At 40.5% G+C, this 21,942-nt stretch overlaps 1 protein-coding gene across 1 annotated transcript in view; it reads right to left on the bottom strand.

Annotated features, from left to right (window-relative positions):
* Window positions 1-19,074, bottom strand: part of EPB41L4B (erythrocyte membrane protein band 4.1 like 4B) — a 139,175-nt gene extending 120,101 nt beyond the window's left edge. Inside the window, exons 1-2 of the mRNA XM_041483197.1 lie at window positions 19,065-19,074; window positions 18,002-18,219 (exon numbers count right to left, since the gene is read on the bottom strand). Coding sequence (XP_041339131.1) covers window positions 18,002-18,219; window positions 19,065-19,074 — 228 coding nt within the window. The remainder of the gene's footprint in view (window positions 1-18,001; window positions 18,220-19,064) is intronic.
* Between the last annotated feature and the right edge of the window lie 2,868 nt (window positions 19,075-21,942).

Genomic DNA, 21,942 nt, shown 5'->3' with positions numbered 1-21,942 from the left:
ACAGCAGACCCACTGGTGGGGGGGCTACAGAAGTTAGGAGTGAAGGAGTGGATTTGAGTTAGGGAAAGAGTGAGCTTCATTTTGACCCACAAGCCTTTTAATTCTCATTTTTTTCTCCATATTTTCTACCCCCATCCTGCAGACTGAATGAGGGGCTGGGTAGAAGCCTGGCTAGGCTGGGTAGGATGGCTAAGGCTAACCCACTGCAGTGGGGAAACCCTTATGCAGGGCAATTTTACATTTCCATCACTCATCTAAAGGGCACGCTGCCTTTGAAAAGCCTTTAATCTCTCCAAAAGTCACAGGAAGGGCAGGCAGGTACTACCATGGTGGGTGCCCTATGCGTGCAATTACTATTGTCAACATTATTACCAACAGTGACATTTTTATTTTATTGGACTCAGATGAGGGTGAGGTTCTGCTCATTGTCCCTATCACCTACATGTACTACTGGCAACACAGATCTCTTCCCAAAAGAAAAGCACTGTCAGCACTTCTAAAAGGGATCCTCAGGCAACAGATAAAAGCAACCATCAGCGACAGAACAAAGCAGTAAAAAAAAAAAAATCTTACTTGCAACTTTATGTTCTGGAAGTCAGTCTGGACTCCTGTTATTTCAGGAACAGACAGGCTACCCCATCACAATTATACATTCAGAGGCACCATTTTTAAAAGGGTTACTTGTATGTAAAGAAGATTCTTTTTCACCCCTAGAATGCCAGCTCCCTCTCCTGACCCACTTGAAATATTACATGCCCCTCATACACAAAGTGGAGGAAAAACGAAGCAGCTAGGATAAGGAGAACAAAAACCTATGCCGAGACTCCTTAACCTACATCACTTCACTCAAAATAAAATTTACAGTTCTGCATTCCCAGAGGAAGAGGTATTATGTAATAAAGCTAAGCTACGGGCATTGAAGTGGAAGCCACCGCTTTGAGATGATGCCATCAAACACGACACAACGCTATGCTTTAGGCTGCCCTTGCCCATTGCCCTCCTGCACAAATCACGATGGGATAGAGGTGCCATTTTTCTGGAGAGCTACAGAAAATTCTAGGCCATGACTTTAAACTGTATTTGAGAAATAACATGGAACACTGGCATAAGATGACATTAAAAAGAACAAGGAGAAATAGGCAAGTGCTGTCAGAAGAGCTCCTGGGAGAGTTTAGGAAAGACTCTGCACTTTCTTATGCTAATGCAGTACCAAAGTTTCGAATGACATCTTTGCTTTCTTATACACCTGCATTTGAATGCTCCAGGAGCATTCAATAGTTTTAAACAAATGCAATTGCACAAACAGAATTTTCCATATAGACACATCCTTCATATACAATTCACATGTATGGGTGCCTGACTCAACTATTTCCAATTTTTTTAACTTGTTTTTAAATAGGACACATTTATGACTGTCTACAATAAAGTAGTTTACCTATAAGGTTCTACTGGCAACCTTGCTTCAGCATAAATGTAGCTCAGACCAGCAGTAATGGCCAGTCAGACACACAAGCAATACAAGAAGTTGTACTTGACAAAAATTAAGTCTGCAGGGCTCCCACTCTCCAAGCCAGACAAGTCACAGGTTCTGTTCCTGACTCCTACCCAAGAGGTCTGTCAGGGCAGCTGAATGCCTTGTAAAGAACTGGCTACAGGGGGAAGCTACATCAGTTAAACATCACTACTAATTCAAGCTAACAGCACTTTCAAACCCCCTCCCCACCCAAACGACCACACAGCCCAGCCTGTCGTGGGCCTGCTATGCCAAAAGCTGCTTCCTGACACTGGTATCCAGGCAAGGAGGAGGCCACAAAGCTGTGCTGTGGCTGGAAGGCAAAACCTAGGACAGCTGCTCTAGGAACTGTTATCTTACATAATGCCTTAAATATTGTCACTTTTGGGTGTGTAGAACAGAATCCCCACCACAAGGTGCTGACCTGTAAAAGCAAAAAGGTGCAGATTCCTTTAGCAGTATCACATCATGTATGCTGCATGAATTTACTTATATGTCTGGATAAAACAAAAAGTTCCTTAGAACCAATCCTCTCCTCCAGCATAAACTTGCACACTGTTAATGCTCACATAATTCACAGTCAATTATTTCTATGTCTTTTTTTAAACTTAAATAGCATATACTATTTGTGGCACTTTTCATAGCACAAAATTAATTCCACATGCATGGTAGCATTAGAATTAATTGCCTATATTAATTACCCTATAATGTGCTAAACCTTCCATACAAATCATATTTATTATTAATGACCCTGACAGTTACAGCCAGTAAAACAAGTTCAAAGATGTGAAATAGAAACAGTGCCCAAAAAGGGAGTTTGGAACTTGAGGATGAAGCTCTAATGTGGTCTTCTCCTCAGAAGCTCTATGGATTTAAAAATGCAAAGAAACTCTTTTTGAAGTTGTTTATTCAGACAGCCAACTGACTTCAATACTCTTCACTCTTTGTTCTTTCATACACTAAGTCACAGTCTTCTCCAAAGAATCAACCTCAATTATTTGCTTCTCTCTGAAGAGACCCAAAAATCCAGAGATTCAGAAAAATCAGTAAACCCTCTTAAACTGCAGGTTTAAAATCAGCAGATTTAAAAACAGAGGAAGATCAGGGAAGTTTGCCAGTAAAAGTATTTCATTTAGTGGCCAGCAAGGAAGACAATTATTTTTAAACACAAACATAATTAGACAAGTATATGCAATTAAAGACAATCACTACAAATTACATTTACTTTCAAGAAAGACAGAATAAGATGAAAAACCATGTGGCTCTTATTCAAAAAACTTAATTAGAACAACTATAATAAAGAATAAACAGCAGTTCAAGTTAATAGAAAACACCTCTCTCAGACGATGCTACTACTCAGTTAAAACCAATTACAAGATAAATTCTCATCATACTATAGTATTTAACTTCTCACTGTCTTATAAATATTCAGATCTGAAGGACAAGTGAACACCTTATTGTACTGAAATAGGCATGGCAGTACAACGTTCTGTTTATCTTCATTCTAAAAGATGAACAAGGACTCATGTCTGGGGGTTTTTACTGAATAAACTTAGAAGTTCTGAAGTGGTAATATGAGGAGCAGAAACACTGGGTTTTAGCCAAAAATTATTTGTTAATATTTCATGCCAATCAACAGATCATCCAATCGAGTTAGGTAAGATGCTCTGAAGATAAAAGTTCTCATTATAAACAGAATCTCTGACCCCAGAGTCAGTATGCAGAAAAGCACAGTATTCCTCAGAATCTGGAAAAGTGATGTTTTTGAAGAAGTGAGAAAAGAAGAACCACTAATCTGCACAAGTGTCAGGCTTCTTTCCTGTCAGTTCCCTGCATGCTGCAGTTTTTGCTGCCTACTTGGAGGGAGTGTTGTGTGCCAGCATGTCCTCTGGATGTAGTTTAAAAGACAGCCTTCAGAAATTTTAAGGCAAAAATACAGATGAAAACACATGATCAAAGGTGTATGTACATACATTCCAGAGAGACCTGCAACAGCCAGAAAGCTGCCCCACATATGGTTTGATTTGAAAATCCATTTGGAGCAAGCTGCAGCTTTTAGCAGTCTGCAGGAAGGTTTGAGTTTTGTCCTTTGCTTTCAGAGTCAGCTACCCTGCCTGCTCCGTGCCATAAAATGAATTCCGGACATTTGCATGGCAAGAGGAAATAGAATTTTAAAAAAAAGTCTCAGGGAAATTAAACCCAAGCAGCATAAAGGAGTAAAAAAATATAGTATCAGCTTATCAACTGGCTTATTATCCATGTTTATTAACAACATCGCAATAGGACCTTGTATTTTTAATTCAGACCACCACACAAACGTAGGGAAACTTTGCTATTGCTGTAATGTCTGCCAAAGATTCAGCAGAACTCATTAAACTGGTGACACTCCCAGTTCTCTGTGACAGGCTGATGGTGCGTTCCTTGTGGCTGGTTGTTTCACCTGGGCATTTTACCTCAACATAAGTTTTGCTCTGCTTGACAACTTTTGCAAATTTTTTTTTCTTAGAGTCTGACTCAAGATAGATCAGACCTGAGACTCCAAACTGGCCAGTCACAAATGGCTGAACTGCTACCACCTCAGATGTTTAAAATAAAAACTTAAATTTTAAGTGAAAGTTTGTAATTTTTTTATTTCAGGGAAAAAAATGTCACTAAGACCTTATAGTATGAATACAACAAAGTCCATATCCAAAAGTCACTGCAACACAAAGCCACTTCACAGAATGGGCTTTAGTTGGAGGGATAACAAACTACTTAAAAATGAAACCACTCTTTGATGGCTCCAGCAAAGACTGTATCACCAGTTCTTTGCAGACAACAACAAAAACCTTCATTTATAAAGCCAACAAAATTGGTAACAGTCCCTTTGTCTCAGAAGAATTTTATTTCACAATGAAAGTGAACGCAAGAGCAGAGAACTCCCACAAACATGCAATACTTCAATTAAATATCCAACAGAACTTAAACTATCAGCATTAATACCAAATATTCTGATGGTCTGAAAAGTCACTAAGTCCCTGGAGGATCACATTTTGCTGCCCTAATTCTGTTTTCTACCAGTAATCATAGAATCATAGCATACCAGGTTGGAAGGGACCTCAAGGGTCATCTAGAACATGCTTTTTCCTTGGCAAAAGCACATTCTAGACAAAATGGCCCAGTACCCTATCCAGGTCAATCTTAAAAGTTTCCAATGTTGGGGAATCCATCACTGCCCTGGAGACGTTATTAATATGAACAATGTTTCTCATTACCAGACTTACAGACTTGGACAGAGTCAAGAGCAAACTCAGGCTTTTCTGTTGGAGCAAAGTTCTGCGAGCCAAAATCTGGCTGTAGGGAAAACTTTGTTGCCTGACAGCTTTTAGATGACACCAGCAACTCAGATGACTTCAAAGTCATATGTATGTAACCAGCAGAGCCTTTAAGTGCAACCAAATACAACACCACACTGATGATGCAGGAAGAACAAGTGTCAACTCACTTGTTCAGCTGTGCCGATTCTGAAAGAGACAACATGTCGTGAAGTTTATTCAGGCTGTGCAACAAAGCACATATGACTGTTGATACAGCCAGAGAGTCTGTAGACTAAGAGAGACTAGTCTTTCATCTCCCTGTATTGAAAATACCATATGTTGAGGGAAAACAAACAATTTAGATGAAGAGAGTGATAAGCTGAATGCTCACTCACCAATCACGCACACTGAAGATCTTTAATTATGCCTTTTCATCATCTTGGATGAGAGACCAACAAAAGTTGTTTATCTCGATTGTTGGGTCTTCAGCATGGTCTCCCACAACATCCCCACATCCACACTGGGGCACTACAGTCTAGATAGGTCGATTATTGATGTCTAGATCACTGGTCTCAAAGGGAAGTGGCTAGTGGCTTGAACACTACCTGGAGACATGCTGTAACAGGAATTCCCTAAGGCATCTATCCAGGAACCTATCCTGTTCAACACCTGCATCTATCATATGGAGGAAGAGATGGAACACATCACTTTTCAGAAGACACCAAGCTGGGGTGTGCAGGTGACCCGTGTGAAGGCAGTAGCCAGGGACACTGCCAAGCCAGAGATCAGGGAAGAGCTACAACAGTGTTACAAGGCTGGGTCATATATCCTGTCAGGTTGACAGAAGTACATAAAGATCACTCCTTAGATGGGCAAAACAAATTCAACTTGAAGAAGATTAAGTTATCTTATTGCTAATTAATAACAGCGGGATAGTGAGACATAAAACCAGAACTAAACAAACTTTCCCCCCCACTTTCTTCCCAGGCTTAACTTCACCCCAGACTCTTCTACCTTCTCCCTCACGGAGTGGCTCTGGGGAAAATGGGTAGTGCCTCTTCACTGCTGCTTCCTCCTCTTCCATTGCTCCTTCCTTCCTCTGTTTCAGGACAGGATCCAACCCCATGGGATACAGTCCTTCACTGGTTTCTCCAGAGTGCAATCTTCTCACGGTCTACAGTTCCTCAGGACTGGCTCCAGCATAGGACCATTCCATAGAGCAGTCTTTCAGGAACAGACTGCTCCAGTGTGTCCCCAGCCTGCTCCAGCATGGGCTCCTCTCTCCATAGGGGCACAGTCTCCTTTGGATATCTATCTGCTCCTGCTTTAGGTCCTCCATGGACTGAAGGTGGATCTCTGCTCCCCCGTGGGCCTCCATGGGCTGCACGAGTGCCATGGGCCTGCCTCAACCTGCTCTTCACCACAGGCTGCAGGGGAGTTTGTGCTCCAGCGCTGAAGCACCTCCTGTCCCTCCTCCTCCAGTGACCTTGGTGTCTGCAGGGCTGTTTCTTTCATGGTTTTCTAGCTCCTGTCACAGCTGCTGTGCAGGGCTTTTTTCGCCACAGAGGTGGTCCAGCATTGCTGATGGACTCAGATTTAGCCAGTGGCAACTCCATCTTGAAACTTGCTGGAACTGGCTCCATCTGACATGAGGCCAGCTTCTGAATCTTCTCACAGAAGCCATCCCTGCAGCCTCCCTGCTACCAAACCCTGCCACACAAATCCAATACATATGTTTACGCCCTTTTGCAGACTCCACCGCCTTGACCTTGGTATGCACACTTCTCATACATCACATACAGATTACTGGGCCATCAGTATGAAATTCAAAATAGCCAGGGTTCCAGGGGGAGGGTAGAGAGTCTTGCTGTACTAGCTCAAGACAAGGTTATCTTAGATCTGCCATACATATCATTACTGAAAGGCAATACTCTCTCTAGTGACAATATCACTGAACTCATGTCCCCAACAAGGCATAAAAACTCTTTCACTCTCTGAGAACTAGGCTGTCTCCTTTGTCTGCCTCTCCCATCTTCCCTCCCCACTCCCAACTTTCAGAGGAGGAAATGATTCCACACTTGTTATTCAATAACTCCGGGCATTAAATTAGAAGCCAACCTTTTAACAGATGTAATATATTTACGGATAAGGACAGTCGACCAACAAAATACAGCTCTCTCCTTTCAGCTCAGACATTCCACACAAAGGGAAGTGCCAAGACTCCATGGGCCACAGGGAGTCAGCGGGGAGTGCACACCTGCCTGCAAGCAATGCCAAATGCTTTCCAGCTTCATTTTCACAACATCCAGGGGCTGTGAAATCTCATGTGCTGGAAACCGGCCTTCTTCAGCCTGAGCTATTCTCCCAGTGAATTCATTTTCCCCAATGAATCATGAAGACACAAAATTTACAAACCACAATATGACAAATATTTAACAGTTTGAAACATTTTTTAAGCCTTATGTTTTTTTAAATGTAAACATAGGTTTAGATTTATTATCTCCCAATCCATGTGAGTCATAAATGTTCCCACTTTCCCCCCCCACCCCCCAATTTAAGCTTTCTGCAAATGAACAGATATAAGATTGACAGTTTGTTGGTAACAAGCCTTTTCTGACATTGTGTGTAACTCATACTGAATTAATGCCATTTTGTTTACATGCAGCATTTAGAAGCAAAGCATTTTCTCAAGTTATGTTCCAGCTGTCTTCTAGTTTTCATCACTGTTAAATCTGTTGGTAGTTTTGAATTTTCAGGATAAACCATGATCTAGGGTGAGTATTAAATTGTAAGATTTGCTTAAAGCACAAGGGTTAGGGTAGACATCAAACTCAAACAATTATCTTTGTTATTCTCCTCTGAAGCACCTACTTAGTTAAGTACAACTGCATGAAAAATGGAAGCTTAACTACTCAAAACAAGCATTTAAAAACAAATCCATTGTCATAATACATCTGGTTCCCAGGACACAAGATCAAACAATAATTTTCAGAAATATACATATCTAACCAATTTGCTTTAAACCAACACAAGTAATGCTTAAAACATCATCTTCCAGAAAGTCACCAGCTGTCTTCAGGATCCTGGAAGGAATACACAAATGAAGGGACGGGTTACAGCTTGTTTATCATCTGGATACAGGCAGATGCTTTCATGGTCAGTAAGGTAACTTGACACTCCACTTCCCTCATGAAGAAGTTGTGCCACCAGCAATTTGTTCTGGAGTAACTCCTGCACTTCAGTAAGCTCAGCACCCATTTCAGAATAGGAAGTCTGCAAGGTAACCACAGCAGAACAACTCTGCTAGAACTACTATGGCAAAGTTTCTTATGGTGTTGAGTCTTATTACTAAAAACTAGGTTAAACACATATCATTTTCGACTGCAGAGTGAGACTGACTCAGCAAGGACTAAAAAGGGCTTAAAAGGCAAACCAAAGACATTGCTTGAAATAAAAAAAACCCAAAAACAACAAACAAGAAAACCAAAAAAAACCCAAACCAAAACAAAAAAAACCAACCCAAAGCAACTACAAGTAGTTCTGAACATATCCCACCAAGATGAATAAGAACTTAGTGTAATATGTACTTAGTGGTGTTTTTCACTCATATTATTTACATCGTCCTTAGACATGAGGATTTACAAAAATTGCAAACATCTTCCTCCCTTTGGAAGGTACCAGCAGGTATGCTGCACTATTTACAAAGCTTCACAAGGAAACCAGAACTGCGTTATTTACATGTCAGAACAAGCTGGTGCACATGTAACACTACATAATGGAACAGACGTCACATACCATACTTTTATCATGCACTAAAATCACATCTTAATTTTTCTCAATAGCTTTAGAATGCATCTGTGTTTTTGTACTGCACAGCAGCCCAGCTATTGATCCTGTATTATTTTGTATCATCTCTATAAACAGACAAAATCTTATTTTGATGTTTTCAGACAGGGTAGAGATTAGTGGAGTCAAGTAATATTTTTTTCATATAATATCACAAAATTAATACAAAAGCAGTGTTTTTTCTGTATTGAACATGGTAGGCATATGAGTTAGCTGACAGAGAAAGCATGCAATACCAGGAGGGCACATCTAACATCTCATACACTACTGATCCAGAAACCAAAGGATGAAAGTCATTGTAGTGAAGCAGAGGAGAAAGACTTGGACTGAAAAAAGAGAAGGCTGCAACTATGTGTAGCATTGAGGTGTCAAGAGAAGACAGCAATAAAATGGAAAAGGAAGGAACAAGAACCACAGAAGGAGACGTAAATTTTGAAATGTATGAGGTACAATTGAAAAATTCCACCTTGAGAAGAGACAATGTGGAAAAAGACAGGAGACCAGCTGGTGGTCACCTACTAGTCTGGAACCCATAGAGATTACCAGCATTAATACAACAAACACCATTCTCTTTTAGATGGTATACATACTGAGCCTTATAAGACCAGTTTAAGGTCATAAATTTATCTTGCTGCATGATCCTGCAATGCCCAGCACAACCCTCCCTTAATTATGCCTGGTTGGGCAGCATTAACAAGATCTAGATGTTCATCTTCAGGACTTGCACAGTTACAAGACTTGTAAGGAGACATTCTGTTTACTTTTTGCCCAACATAGCTATTTTAAGTTCAAGCTACTTAAAAACTTCTTCAATTACAAAAACAAATGTAAATATTGAAACTGGAGGGCCCAGAGGGGGAAGTGGATGGCATTAGAAAAGTTAAGCAGAAAAGATATTTACAAACAATTTTTCCAAAACCAACAAAATTATTGCATGTGTAAATAATTGTACTGGAGAACTGACTGCAATGCAAAAATCAAGGTACAGGAGGGAAAAGAGTTGGGCAATTAGTTGGCAAAAGGCCCTGCATCAACAGCCCAGGATTGCCCAAGCAACACACTGCCCAGACAAACAGCTCCAGAAAATTGTGCAACAAACTCTGAAGCGCCACTGCCTCAAATTAGGAGAAAGGAAGCACAGCTCTCACACAACCCACTACCATGCTACAGCTTTCAAACACAAACTCATGAGCAACTCACTCAGATACTATGCTTCCAGTTCACCACATCTGCCCACTACAGAAGAGCTAGACTTAAATGTTGTTATAAAATTACTGTCAGTTCCAGACAACAGTATTGTTGGTAACTCCCCATGTGTGGAGACACGAGGCTTGACTCTATTTTCTCAGAAGGCTGATTTATTATCTTATGATATATATTATATTAAAATACTACATTAAAACTATACTAAAAGAACAGAGAGAAAAGATCATCAGAAGGCTACTAAGAATAAGAATAGAATAGAATGCATAACAAAATCTTGTAACTCTCAGAGTCAAATGCAGCTGCATCTGTGATTGGCCATTAATTAGAAACAACCAACATGCCCCAATCACAGATGCGCCTGTTGCATTCCACAGCAGCAGATAGTTATTGTTTACATTTCTTTCCTGAGGCCTTCAGCTTCTCAGGAGGGGAAAAATCCTAGCAAAGGATTTTTCATAAAATATCATGGTGACACAATATCAAGAATCAGGTGTAGAGGTATGGCATCCTACTTCTGAAAGGTAACAATTAAGCAGCAACTACAATGAAGGTAGGGGGATAATCAGTGGTGTCCTAGTGAGAATAGAGGATTATTTCACATTAAACATATCAAGCATGACTTAGACTATGTTGCTGCAGCAAGTCAATGTTTAGTCTCACAGAGTAAATTCAGCCTTTTGGTGTGAATACACCTAGTCTTTACTAACTCTTGAAGCCACAGACAGGAATTGCTAAATATACCTAAGAATTCTCAAGCTCTCTAGTGCTTTGCAGTTTCTTGCTTCCTGCTATGCTGAACTTGAATTGCCATCCAACAGTGACAGAGAAAGCCCTTGTGGAAGAGATGTTGATTTAGTCATGCTCAAGGAGCTCAAGAGCAAACTGCTTCCGAGAAAATCCCAGCTCCCCAAAGTAGTCAAAGTGTGTGCATGGGTGACATATGAAGATAGCCAGGCACACTTAAGATCCCATTTTCTCAGCCCCATTTCAGTCAAGAGGCTGACTGGAAGCAACAAAGCCTACTAAGGGTTTCCCAAAAGCTCTATTAGATTGTCATTACTAGGAGTGAATGTCTTATCATTATGAAAAAGATAAAAATAAAAACCAACAAAACTTGCCTAGTAAAACTCTGCCTAGACTTCCCCTCCCTCAATAGGAAGCAAAGGCAGACTATGATCTTGAAGTCTGAAATATTACCATGCTTTCCTAGGACAAAGCCCAAGAAACTACTGCTGCCAATGCTGAACAAAGCGTTCTTGTTTAAAGGGACACAACTGTGGTTCTTTCTTTTCCCATCTCTTTCCCTATATGCTGGAGGTACATACATTACCTCCAAAACTTGCTGCTTGAGCATGTTAAAGCATCTCCACTGAATTCAGAGAGATTTCATATCTATACATACACACTCCCAAGAAAAAGAAAAGAAAAACAAAATGAGATAATGTGAAACTATCAAAGGGCAGGAGGCTTCAATATATCCCTTACCTTGCATATTAAAACAATAAGGCTAGATGGATGGATATCTATCAGCTCCTGAAAACTTTTATGGGAAGAGATCTCATGGCTTCTCTGGATAACCTGCGCTAGTGCTACACTACCTTCCCAGTGGATTAAGTTTTCATAATGTTCACTGTAAACAGGTTTTGGTCTTGTTACATCATCTGTCACTACCAAGACAAGCTTGGCTCCATCATCTTTTTAACTGCCCTTCAAATAGTTGCAGACTGTTATTCACTTAGTCTACACCAGACAAGGCTTACTCCCCTCAGCCTCCCCTTGGAGGCCATGCAGACCACCCTGACACCATCCACTGAAACATCTGCAGTTTCCTGACATTTACTTTTCTAAGTTGGCCCAAAAGGAATGTTCTTAGTAGAGGATCCTCAGTGCCAAGGACCGAACAGCAATGATTTCCCATAATCTCCTGGCCATACTCCTAATGTAGCATAGCACCAGATTTATTGACAATGATGGCACACTGGTTAATATTTAACTTGCTTTCAACTATAATTCCCAGTTCTTTTCAGCAGAGCTGCCACTTAGCCCATTCCCAGCTGTACTGATTCATGGTATTGTTAAACATCAGGTGCACCACTTTGCCCTTCGTGTTCTACTTCATGAAGCTTTTGATGGCCCAAGCGTTTAGTCTCTCAGGATCCCTTGGGATTTATGTTTTGCCATATGTCATGTCAGCCACTCCCACTAATTTAGTGTAATTTGCAAATATATGTCATCATCCAAATCACTACATATTGAAAAATATGGACCCTAGAACCAACCCTTGGCATACTGCACTCTGTCAGCTGCCAGCTGGATGCTGAGCTATTGATAATAGTCCAGCTGATTTTCAACCCATTAAGCAGCTTGTTCATCCAGCCCATACTTCCTTAGACCTCTAAATGTGAATGCAGTTGGTGGCATTATTCAAAACCTTGGTAACCTCAGAAGGTGACACTTCTGTCGTGCATACAGAGAGCCATTTTGCCACAGAGGGCAATGGGATTGAGTAAGCACACTCTTGTTACAAGCAAACAATTATGTGTGCATAATTGTCATGTATTTACAAACTTAATTCTTTGTCATGTATTTACAAACTTAACCAATGTGGAAACAAGCCGTGATCCTTCCAGGGATAGAAATAAGGCTGACTAGTCTATTACTTTCAGAGTTTTGCCATAGTTTTTTTGCAGATGAGCATACCATTAGCCTTTTCCCATAATTTTTCCCTTATCTACTACTAAACATGTAGAAACTCTCCCTGTTAATCTTCATTAGCCCTGACTCTGCTGGGCTTTGGCCTTTCATTTTTCATCCTTAAACACCTGAGTAATGCTTTCATACTCTTGTTGCTGGTCCATGTTTCCACTTACACGTTCTTTTTCTGTGGTTTTGTTCATAAAGAAGTCTCTTGTTTAGTCAAGTGGGCTTTTTCTGTTCAAAGTCATGATATTCCTGGAAAATGAGATGGTGTTTTCTTGAGCTGTCCAACAGCTCAGATTTTTAAGTTTCCTTTTCTAAGTCCTTTGTTAAACACCTCCCCCAGGGATTCTGATCTAACAAATACTCAGATAAGCAAAAATCCAATCCACAGGCCTAATTTTACTGCCCAGCTTTCTCCAGATCCTGAACTCAGTCATCTCATGATGACTCAAGATCCACCAGACTCTTTCATCTTTGCTGCATAATAGGGCAAACACAGCATTAGCCCCATCTGCTAAGAATTCATCAGCTACAACTTCTAGGAACCTCCAGCATCATCTGCCCAAAGTTTTGAGGCCTTCTTAGCAGATGTCTGGATGGCTGAAAGCCTCTGTGATGACAATGGGCAGGAGACCTCTAGTTGTTTTCAGAAAGAATTAACCACAATATCATAGGGCACGCAAAGCAGATGATGGAGAAAAACAGCAGCATGTATTTACCAAGGAAAAATCTGCTTGATCAACACAATTGACCACTATGATGATGTGACTGAATCTGTGAATGAGAATGGAGCAATCAAAGTTGCTCACTTTGACTGACGAGCTTTCAACATCATAACTGACAGTACCCTTGAATCCAGGTCAGTATACTATAGTTAACACACAGAGACTCCAGGTGGATGAAACACTGGCTGGATCATTTGGCTCAAAAGACAGCAGTTATCAATCCACACTATACCTAAAGGGCAGCCCCAAGTAGAGTTCCTCAGCCAGAATCCATCCTCACTGAGATTTTGGCACACAGTGAGCTGAGGGGTCTAGTCACACTCAAGTGCAGGGCAGCCCCTGAAAGCAACCCAGACAGGCTGGCAGAATGGGCCAAGAGGAACATTTCTCATGAAATTCAAACATGAGCAAAAGCAAAGTTCTGTGCCTGGGACAGACTAACCCCCTGCAGCTCACTGTACAGGCTGGGGTCTGATTAGCAAGGAGCAGCTCAGCTGGAAAGGAGCTGACGCTCAGGCAAACCAGGAGCATGCCCTGGCAACAAGGAAGGCAACAAACACACTGGACTGTAGCAACAGGAGCATTACAAGCAGACTGAGTGAACTCACTATTCTCTCGATGCTTCTTAGATCACATCTGGGAGAAGGCAGCCAGTTTTAGGACAAGTTACAAGAAAGACATTGACAACTGGAGGGGTTCTGCAAAGGGCAGCACCTTCCCCATGAAGAATGGCTAAAGGAGCTAGGATTGCTGGGCCCAGATAAAAGAAGGTTTGGAAAACAGAAGAGCAATCTGAGCTAAGCAGAAGTAACTGCAAAGACAGAGCCAAGGTCTCCACTGAGATGCTTGGTAAGAGAATGAGACACAAATTGACACAGAAAAGATTCCAATTAGATGTCCTAAAAACCTTTTACCTTAGGGTTGCCCAGAGAAGTTGTAGCATGTTCATCACTGTTTTCAAGACGAGATGATACCCTCAGTCTGAATTCAAATAAGAAGTCTAAATTCAGTTTTGACTCTGCTTTGAGAAAGAGCTTGGAACAACCCACATGACTACCAACTAAAAGCATCTAGAAAGGTCTCTAACAACAAGAATATCCTCTAGTTCTAAGCATTTTCCTTTTCAAGTTCCTATGAAGACACAAGCTTTGGACAGCAACTTTCTGTCTTTATATACCACATCATTTTTTCTTCCACTGGAGAATTCCAAATGGTTTTATAACTTCAGGCTTTTACAGTTCAGTAGCCTACAAAGTATCATCTTATGACAATTCATTATGGCCTCTAAATATAACATGACACAAAAGAAAAGAAACTGAATTCAAAGAGGGAAGGAAAATACCTCTCAACATTAAGATACTTCAAGGCTTTTCTGTGAAAAAATCAGAATTATATTCACTGATAGAAGAAGGCATAGAAAGGTATTTCCAATATTTTAAAAGTATTTCTGTATTGAAAAGTACAGAAGCAACAGTCAGCATGTTGCAACAAAATACACATGAGACCACAGTATCTCTCCACCCTTGGGAGAGGGAGGAGCACTCTTTCAATTCCTGATCCTTTCTGACAAGAGTAGAAAGGCTGATAAAAATACTGCACTGACCAGAAGTCAGCAGAACAATGCTCAGAGATCTCTGTGGTAGATGGCATTTTCTGGTAGAAAGAAGAAACTGCATTTTCTGCAGAAGGCTGGAATAACAGATTTCAAAATAACAATGAACAACTCACGAGGTATCTTGATTTGCAGACAGGCCATGAAGAATCTGTTTTACTGTGTTTATACTTCTGTCCTGAAGGGGCCAAGGCAGGAATCTTTCTGCTCTCTTACAAATGGAGGGATCCACATGCTATATACAGGTATAACTATACCTCAGCAACACAAGCCTCAAAAATGCCAGATGGCTTTCTCCTCATAGAGGTGCAGACTGGTCTGGGACCCTGAATCTGCACAGCCCCACTGTCAAGCAGGCTGCAGTCAGAAAGAAGCTTTGCACTGCTGATGCCAACCAATTTTCCATGAGCCTGTTTTTTTTTTCCCCAAAACTTCTACTTTTAAAATGGAAAAGTCATCTATTTATTTTCTTTCGCCAACATATAATACCAGAAAAGCAAAACTGCTTTCATAACCAATCATTATATGAGAAAAGTTACCACTGAAGTGGAAAAGAGCAATATCCAAAATAAATCCTCATAACAACACAGTGGTGCCTCAGTGAGATAAATACAAAGGCAAAAACTCCCAAAATACAAAGCAGCCCACTCCAAGAAAGCAGTTTAAATAACCTCTTCCACAGTATTGGATTCAATCTCTACTAATTGCTAGCAAGCAAATTCACATTAAAAAAAAAAAAAAGAAAAAAATCATCCTGATACACAATTCAGGTACCACATTCACTTAGAACAAAGGTCCTAGAGAAATATTTTTTAAATTTATGTATTTTTTCTCAGTATACCTTAGAGGGTGGTTGATTTCTCCAGAAAATGGTAAAACAAGCAAATTCACATTAAATGCAAATAGTATGAAGTTAAATGCATTTATAAGCGAGGACCCTGTTTCTATACAATTTCTTCAATCCTACTACTTAAATAAAAAGCCAAATAGTCTTGTGTTACTTTCTCCAGCTTGTGGCCTCTATCAGAATAGGACTGCTCTTTTTCTACAGTTAGAACAAACTCTTTGTGCAAATTCTCAGTATTTCAGTTTTCAATGTAAAATACTTGGCTTCTCTTCACAGGAGAAGTTCATATGACATGTTTCACTACTTTTGTTGTTTTTTCCCTTTCCCGTGGACAAGGGCATTTCAAATCTTTTCACAGGACATGTTACTTCCAAGGTTTCCACAGGGATCCAGGTCTCCCACTTAAGAGTCAAAGTACAGAAGATGCATCTGAGAAGAGGACTAAGACACATGTTATGTAATGGCAAACCTTCCCCATTCTATGCCAACAGAGCAATTAACCCAAAGATTGAAAGGAAAGCTACAGGTGAAGTATCAGCCTATTTTAATGTGTTCTCAAAACATAAATTTTCCTGAATACACTCCTAAACAAGTTAGAGAAATGTAATCTAAAGTACAATTATGTGGGGACTCATATCCTTGATCAACTGTACTCACAAGACAGCAGCTAAATAACCAGGAGATGGACATTTTAAGTTATTTCCTGGATGTTATTCTTTCCAACAGTTTTAGTTGTTGGCTTGAATGACAGAACAGGTATGCTTTTTAAATTTATAGATGTTATCAAGACATAGGCCAAATAACTTAGGTGAAAGTGTCCAAAATAAACAATTCTGTACCAAGATTTCTTTTTTAAAGATTAAACCCAGAAAATCAAAGCAGCACTAGTAAAGAAAGCATCAACCAAAAGAGTTTCAATATTTAAAAAAAAAAAATCCATTAGACATAAGATACCATACAAAGAAGATAAAACCAAGAAAGAGTAGAGCAGAGAGAATGGGGTGCTCACAATGGATTAAAAATTCCATGTAGTCAATACTAGACTGTTGCCCAAAGAAGCAGGTCCAATTTCCAGCAGGAGTGTTACCCTCCTAGGAGGGTTATCAGTGAAGTCTCTGGAAAGCAATTACAGCTCCTCAGTGCTAATAACAAATCACAACTGGAATCCCATACTCAGTTTGGAGCACTGTGTTTAAAACTGCTGACAGAAAAAGAGAAAGCACCTAAGAGAGAACTGCAAGGACAATAGTTTTAGCAAATGTGGCTCATACAGAAAAAAACCAAAACAAAGCTGCTTGGATGTTTGTCTCAAAAATGCTACCATCTAAGAACACAGCCCAGTCACAAGAGTCTCCGTGTTCGCTCCTTCAATACACTCACGTGCTTCGTGAAGAGGACAGCAATCAGTGATGTTCTGTATGGAACAGTAAAGTTTGAACTTGCAGCTGAGCTGATTTAGACTAGGAAAAGTTGTGACAGAACAGACAAACAAAGGAGCAAGATATCCAAGGATGGTGTGGGATCTCTTGCCTTTTATGATTTGCAAGAACTAGACTGACAAATACTCTGAAGAGACTTCATGCCGCCCTAGGGCAAATGAACAATATCACTTGCATTTATGTGGTACAAAGTGACTTTGCAGTACTAGGTCCATGATACCTTCAGAGTAAATCTGTTCTTTAATTTCACAACTGCCCATGTTAGAAATGGAAATCAGAATGGTTGAGGTTGGAAGTGACCTCTGAAGGTCTAGTCCAGCTACCCTGCTCAAACTGGGCCAGCCATAGAACTCTGTCCTGGATGAGTCCAAACTGCTTCTCTGTCCATGGATGGACACTCCATGACCTTTCTGAACAACCTATTCCAATGCTGGGTCATTCTTACAGTAGAAAAGCTTTTCCTGATGTTCAGATGGAGCCTCCTGTGTTTCAGTTTGCACCCATTACATCTGGTCCTGCCCCTGAGTGCCACTGAAGAGAGCCTGTCTCCATCTCTGCACCCACTTTCAAGTATTTACACACTCTGGTAAGTTGTGTTGCCATCCGTGTGTCTCCCCACAAGAGAAGCCCACAAGACTTCTCTTGTACAGGCTGAACAGTCCCAGCTCTCATGCTCCAGTCACCTGATCACTTTAGCAGCCCTTCATTCAGCTCTCTCTGTCATCTCCATGTCTCTCTTGTACTGGGGAGCTCCGAACCGGGCCCAGCACTCCAGGTGTGGCATTCCCAGTGCGGAGCAGCAGGGAAGGATCAGCACCCTCAGCCTGCTGGCGACTCTCCATCTATCTCCATCCAGGATGCCGCTTGCCTCCTTCGTGCCAAGGGCACACTGCTGGCTCAGGCTCCACTTGCTGTCCACCAGGACCCCCAGGGCCTTTTTGAGCACAGCTGCTTTCCAGCAGCTTTCCTCCACCCAGCATCTGCTGATGCCTGGGTTTGCTCCTCCGTTGGTGGAGCACTTGGCACTTGCCTTAGCTAAGGGACAGGAATGAAAGAGTAAGACTTTATATCCTTCCTTTCAAGACTGATTCAAGCAACCTGTTTGACAACTGCCTTATCTATACTCTCTCTCTTCCCTATACTCTTCCATATTTTTCCATCTTCTACCAAATCTTTCTTCTGTTCCCTGCAACATTTCAACAACTATTCAGAGCTATAAAGTCCTTACAGATCACATTTGCCTTGCTACTACTTACACTGCAAGATCTTGTCAAGCCTGTTCTTCAAGGTGCACACACCTTTAAGCTAAATGAAATATATTTAAATCAAGTCTGAAATTACTGCTTGATAAACAGCACTGCACATGTACCATGTCTCAGATGTGACTCATCTCTACCAGGGGCTAATATATATGCATGCCAAGATCAAACGGAACAAAACAAATGCCATCAAGATTAAGAAGAAACACACATACACAGAGGTTTGTATTTACAAAGCAGCCCAAAGGAGTGTGCACCCAACTAAAATGAAGTGAAATTCAAGCACACAGAACCACCCTCCAAGGCACATAACCCTCAGCTATACTTCAGGTTCAAATAAAGAACAAACAAATTTAAAAAAAAAGACGACAACAAAAACAATCAAGGCAGAAATAACTCAGCGCTGGGAGGCAGACTTCCCTAGATTTTGTTATTGCTTCAGTCCCTTGTTTTTTCAATTTATTAAAAAGCTGTCTGTGAAGTTTAATATGTAAACAATGCACAGAGGATGATATTGCTTTAAATTAAGCCTGCACGAAGTCCAAGTAATTTAATTGGAAACATAATTTACAAAAAGCTGATTTTGTTCCCAATAATATTGTTAATGAGAGTCTTCTTTACCTGGGGTCATTGTGCATTTCTGTCTGCTTCCAAGTACAGAAGCAAACTCTCTGTTACCAGTCAGCTGTTTCAACACCCAAAACTCAGATGGAGAGATGGTTTGTAATGATTCTTTCTACATAAGTTTCTCCTCTGTATTACACTTTGCAACAAGCAAGCTATGACTGGCAGAAGCTTGCTTTATTCCAGGCTATTTAATAGCACTGAGTTCATATTTCCTCCAACATATGAGGAACACTTCTTGATAATACACATCAGATAATCCAGGAACGCAGGTTCAGCTTTCACCTGAAGCAGTGCTGCTTTATTGCAAGCAATTAGGCTGGTTTCTACATACTCAAAATGCTTTTACTGAAACTATGAAATTCTCTGCTACCTGGAATTTTCACATCTTTACTGGCAGAAAAGTTTCCATGCTTTCAGAGTTTTTTTAAGAAAAACATATCTAATGTCATTGTTCCTATGGCTCTAATTGTCTCATTAATCCCTTCTCATATATGAAAAAAAACCCAAAACAAAAACAATAAACACCCCCCCCCCCAAAAAAAACCAAAAAAATAAAAAAAAAAAAAGAAACCAAAAAAACTCAGCCAAAAGAACCTGGGTTTTATTTCATTTTTTTTTTTTAATGTTATCAGCTTTCAGAAAAATATTTACTATATTCAGAAAATCAACTAACATGTAAAGGTTTCTGTGGAATAGGATTAAGGGTCCTTTATTCTAAGGGTGTAATTCCTTAACATCTTGGAGGAGAAGTACAAGAAGAAGTTAATAAAATTTGAATTTTCTTCGAAGTTATATAAAAACAATAAGCAATCCCTCTTGGCATGTATGTCATTTAAGACTAGAAAAAGAGAACAATCAAAATAGATGTCACTAGTAAAAGCTGTAGCATAAATGTCTTTTTCAAATTGCACACACATACACAAGAACAAACAACATTCCAGCCTCATTCATGTTTAAATTAAGATTCAGAATACCTAAAGGCTGCTTTGAAAACATCTGTTAATTCAGCCTTTTTCTGAGGGGAAGAAGGGGTAAGACACAAGCTCTCATTTATTTAAGCTGCTATTCCAAGAAAACTGATTATCTCTCCAAGAGAATGTTAATTCTTCTACCTTTTCATTCAGCAACTGAACAACAAGACATACATACCTGTAATACACAATAAGATTGAGGCATGCACTCACAAAAGGAAACAAAGACATTTTTGGACGCTTTCAGCAAAATTTTCTTTATATGGCAATAGATTTAAAAGGGACAGAAGTGTTTGTACTATCAGCTCCTCTAAGCAGATCACACTACAATGTACAGCAAACATACAGGAGCTTTGTCAGAGTATAACACCACTGGAAATCTGTGCCTTAGCTTGAAAAAGAGCAAAATCTTCCCTGAAGGGCACATGCAGGCTCTGAAACCCTATCTCACTATCACAGGATAGCATGGTAACTGGGCAAATGATAAAAGTTCTCGCCAAAGGTCTTTTGTGATGACCAGACAGGGTTGTAAAAACATCTGCAATCAACATATCAATTTGTGTGGACAGTGCTGCTGATTTTCTTCTCTTCCTCTTCCTAGGAGTTATTATTCATGGCATGTTATACAGGTACTATAAAGTTAACCAGGTTATAAAGTTAACCAGAAAATAAAGTCTACAGGAGAATTAGCATAAAAATCATTATGTGCTTCTGTTATCTTTGGATGGCTAATTATCATACAATAGCAGATTACAATATGACAAGAAAAGGCATATACCAGAGGTTAGATTTGTGAAATTTAGCTGCAATTTCTAAGTTTGTCAGAAGGCTGGCAGGAGACAAGGCAATGAAACCTTCATTTTCATTTCAGTGCCCAGGAACACTCCTCTGTTCTGACCTCCTGCTCTGCCCTCTCTCACTCTTGGGAAGGCCAGAACATGGTCCCAAGTTTGCACAAAGGCAAAAGCTCTCCAGCATTACTTCTCTTTAAAGCTTTTTTCAAACCTGAATGGTTCTGTGATTCAGTAACTGGATCTCTATAAAGAAAACATATCCCTGTGGATTCCAGATCTCCCAGGCAAGCATCTCAGACTTTTCAGAGTGTATCCAACAGGCACAGTGCAGGAAGGAGCCTAGAACTCCCCAATAAGCCCAGATGTGAGCAGTTTCTACAGGAAGTCAGCCTAGGCTCCGCTGTCCCACTTCCCTGGCTAATGTCTCATCTCATCATCAACCATGGGGGCTGAGGAGGAATGCAAGTCAAGTCAGACTCGCACGGAGTCCAAACAGCCACAGGTTGTGGAAGATCTGCTCCCTCTTTCCCTCACATTCCGCCTGCTCTCATCTCACTTGTGGCAACAAAATACTAAATCCCTCAAAGTCTGCAAGATAAGAATCTGAGTCTTAGCTACCTTTAGCCACCTAAATAAGAACAAAAGAACTGGGCTCCTGCTGAACTATTTCGGGGAAAGGAACACCCAGGATGAAGCAGCAGCCCAATACACATACACTCTTTCACACAGACAGAAGCTGCCAGGACTTCTTTTTGAAGTGGAAAAGAGCATCTCTGTTAGCTAGAGGTATCCTTGGGCAAACCAGGAACAAAGTCCTCATTTTTTCCCCACCAGCAAAACTAATGGACCTAAACATCTTCCAGGTGTAAAAGTGACTTTGGAAAAGTGAGTAGAACTAATATTCTAGTTTAACTGAAAAAAACCTCACATGCTAAGCAACTGGAATAGAAAAAGGTAGAAGGACCACAAGCAGCACCTTCACTCAAGTTAACTAAAGCAGACAGAGCTGGGCTGACCTGGGTATTGAGACTGAATTTTTCCAGGGGGTAAGCTTCAAGAATCAGCATCTGAAGACAGTACATTAGCAGGGCTCAAAACCAGCTTATG

This window comes from Pyrgilauda ruficollis, unplaced genomic scaffold (genome assembly GCF_017590135.1).
Source record: "Pyrgilauda ruficollis isolate IOZ18807 unplaced genomic scaffold, ASM1759013v1 scaffold116, whole genome shotgun sequence".
Taxonomy (NCBI): Eukaryota; Metazoa; Chordata; class Aves; order Passeriformes; family Passeridae; genus Pyrgilauda; species Pyrgilauda ruficollis.
The sequence above is the reverse complement of the archived record's forward strand: the minus strand, read 5'-3'. Positions and strand labels throughout refer to the sequence as shown.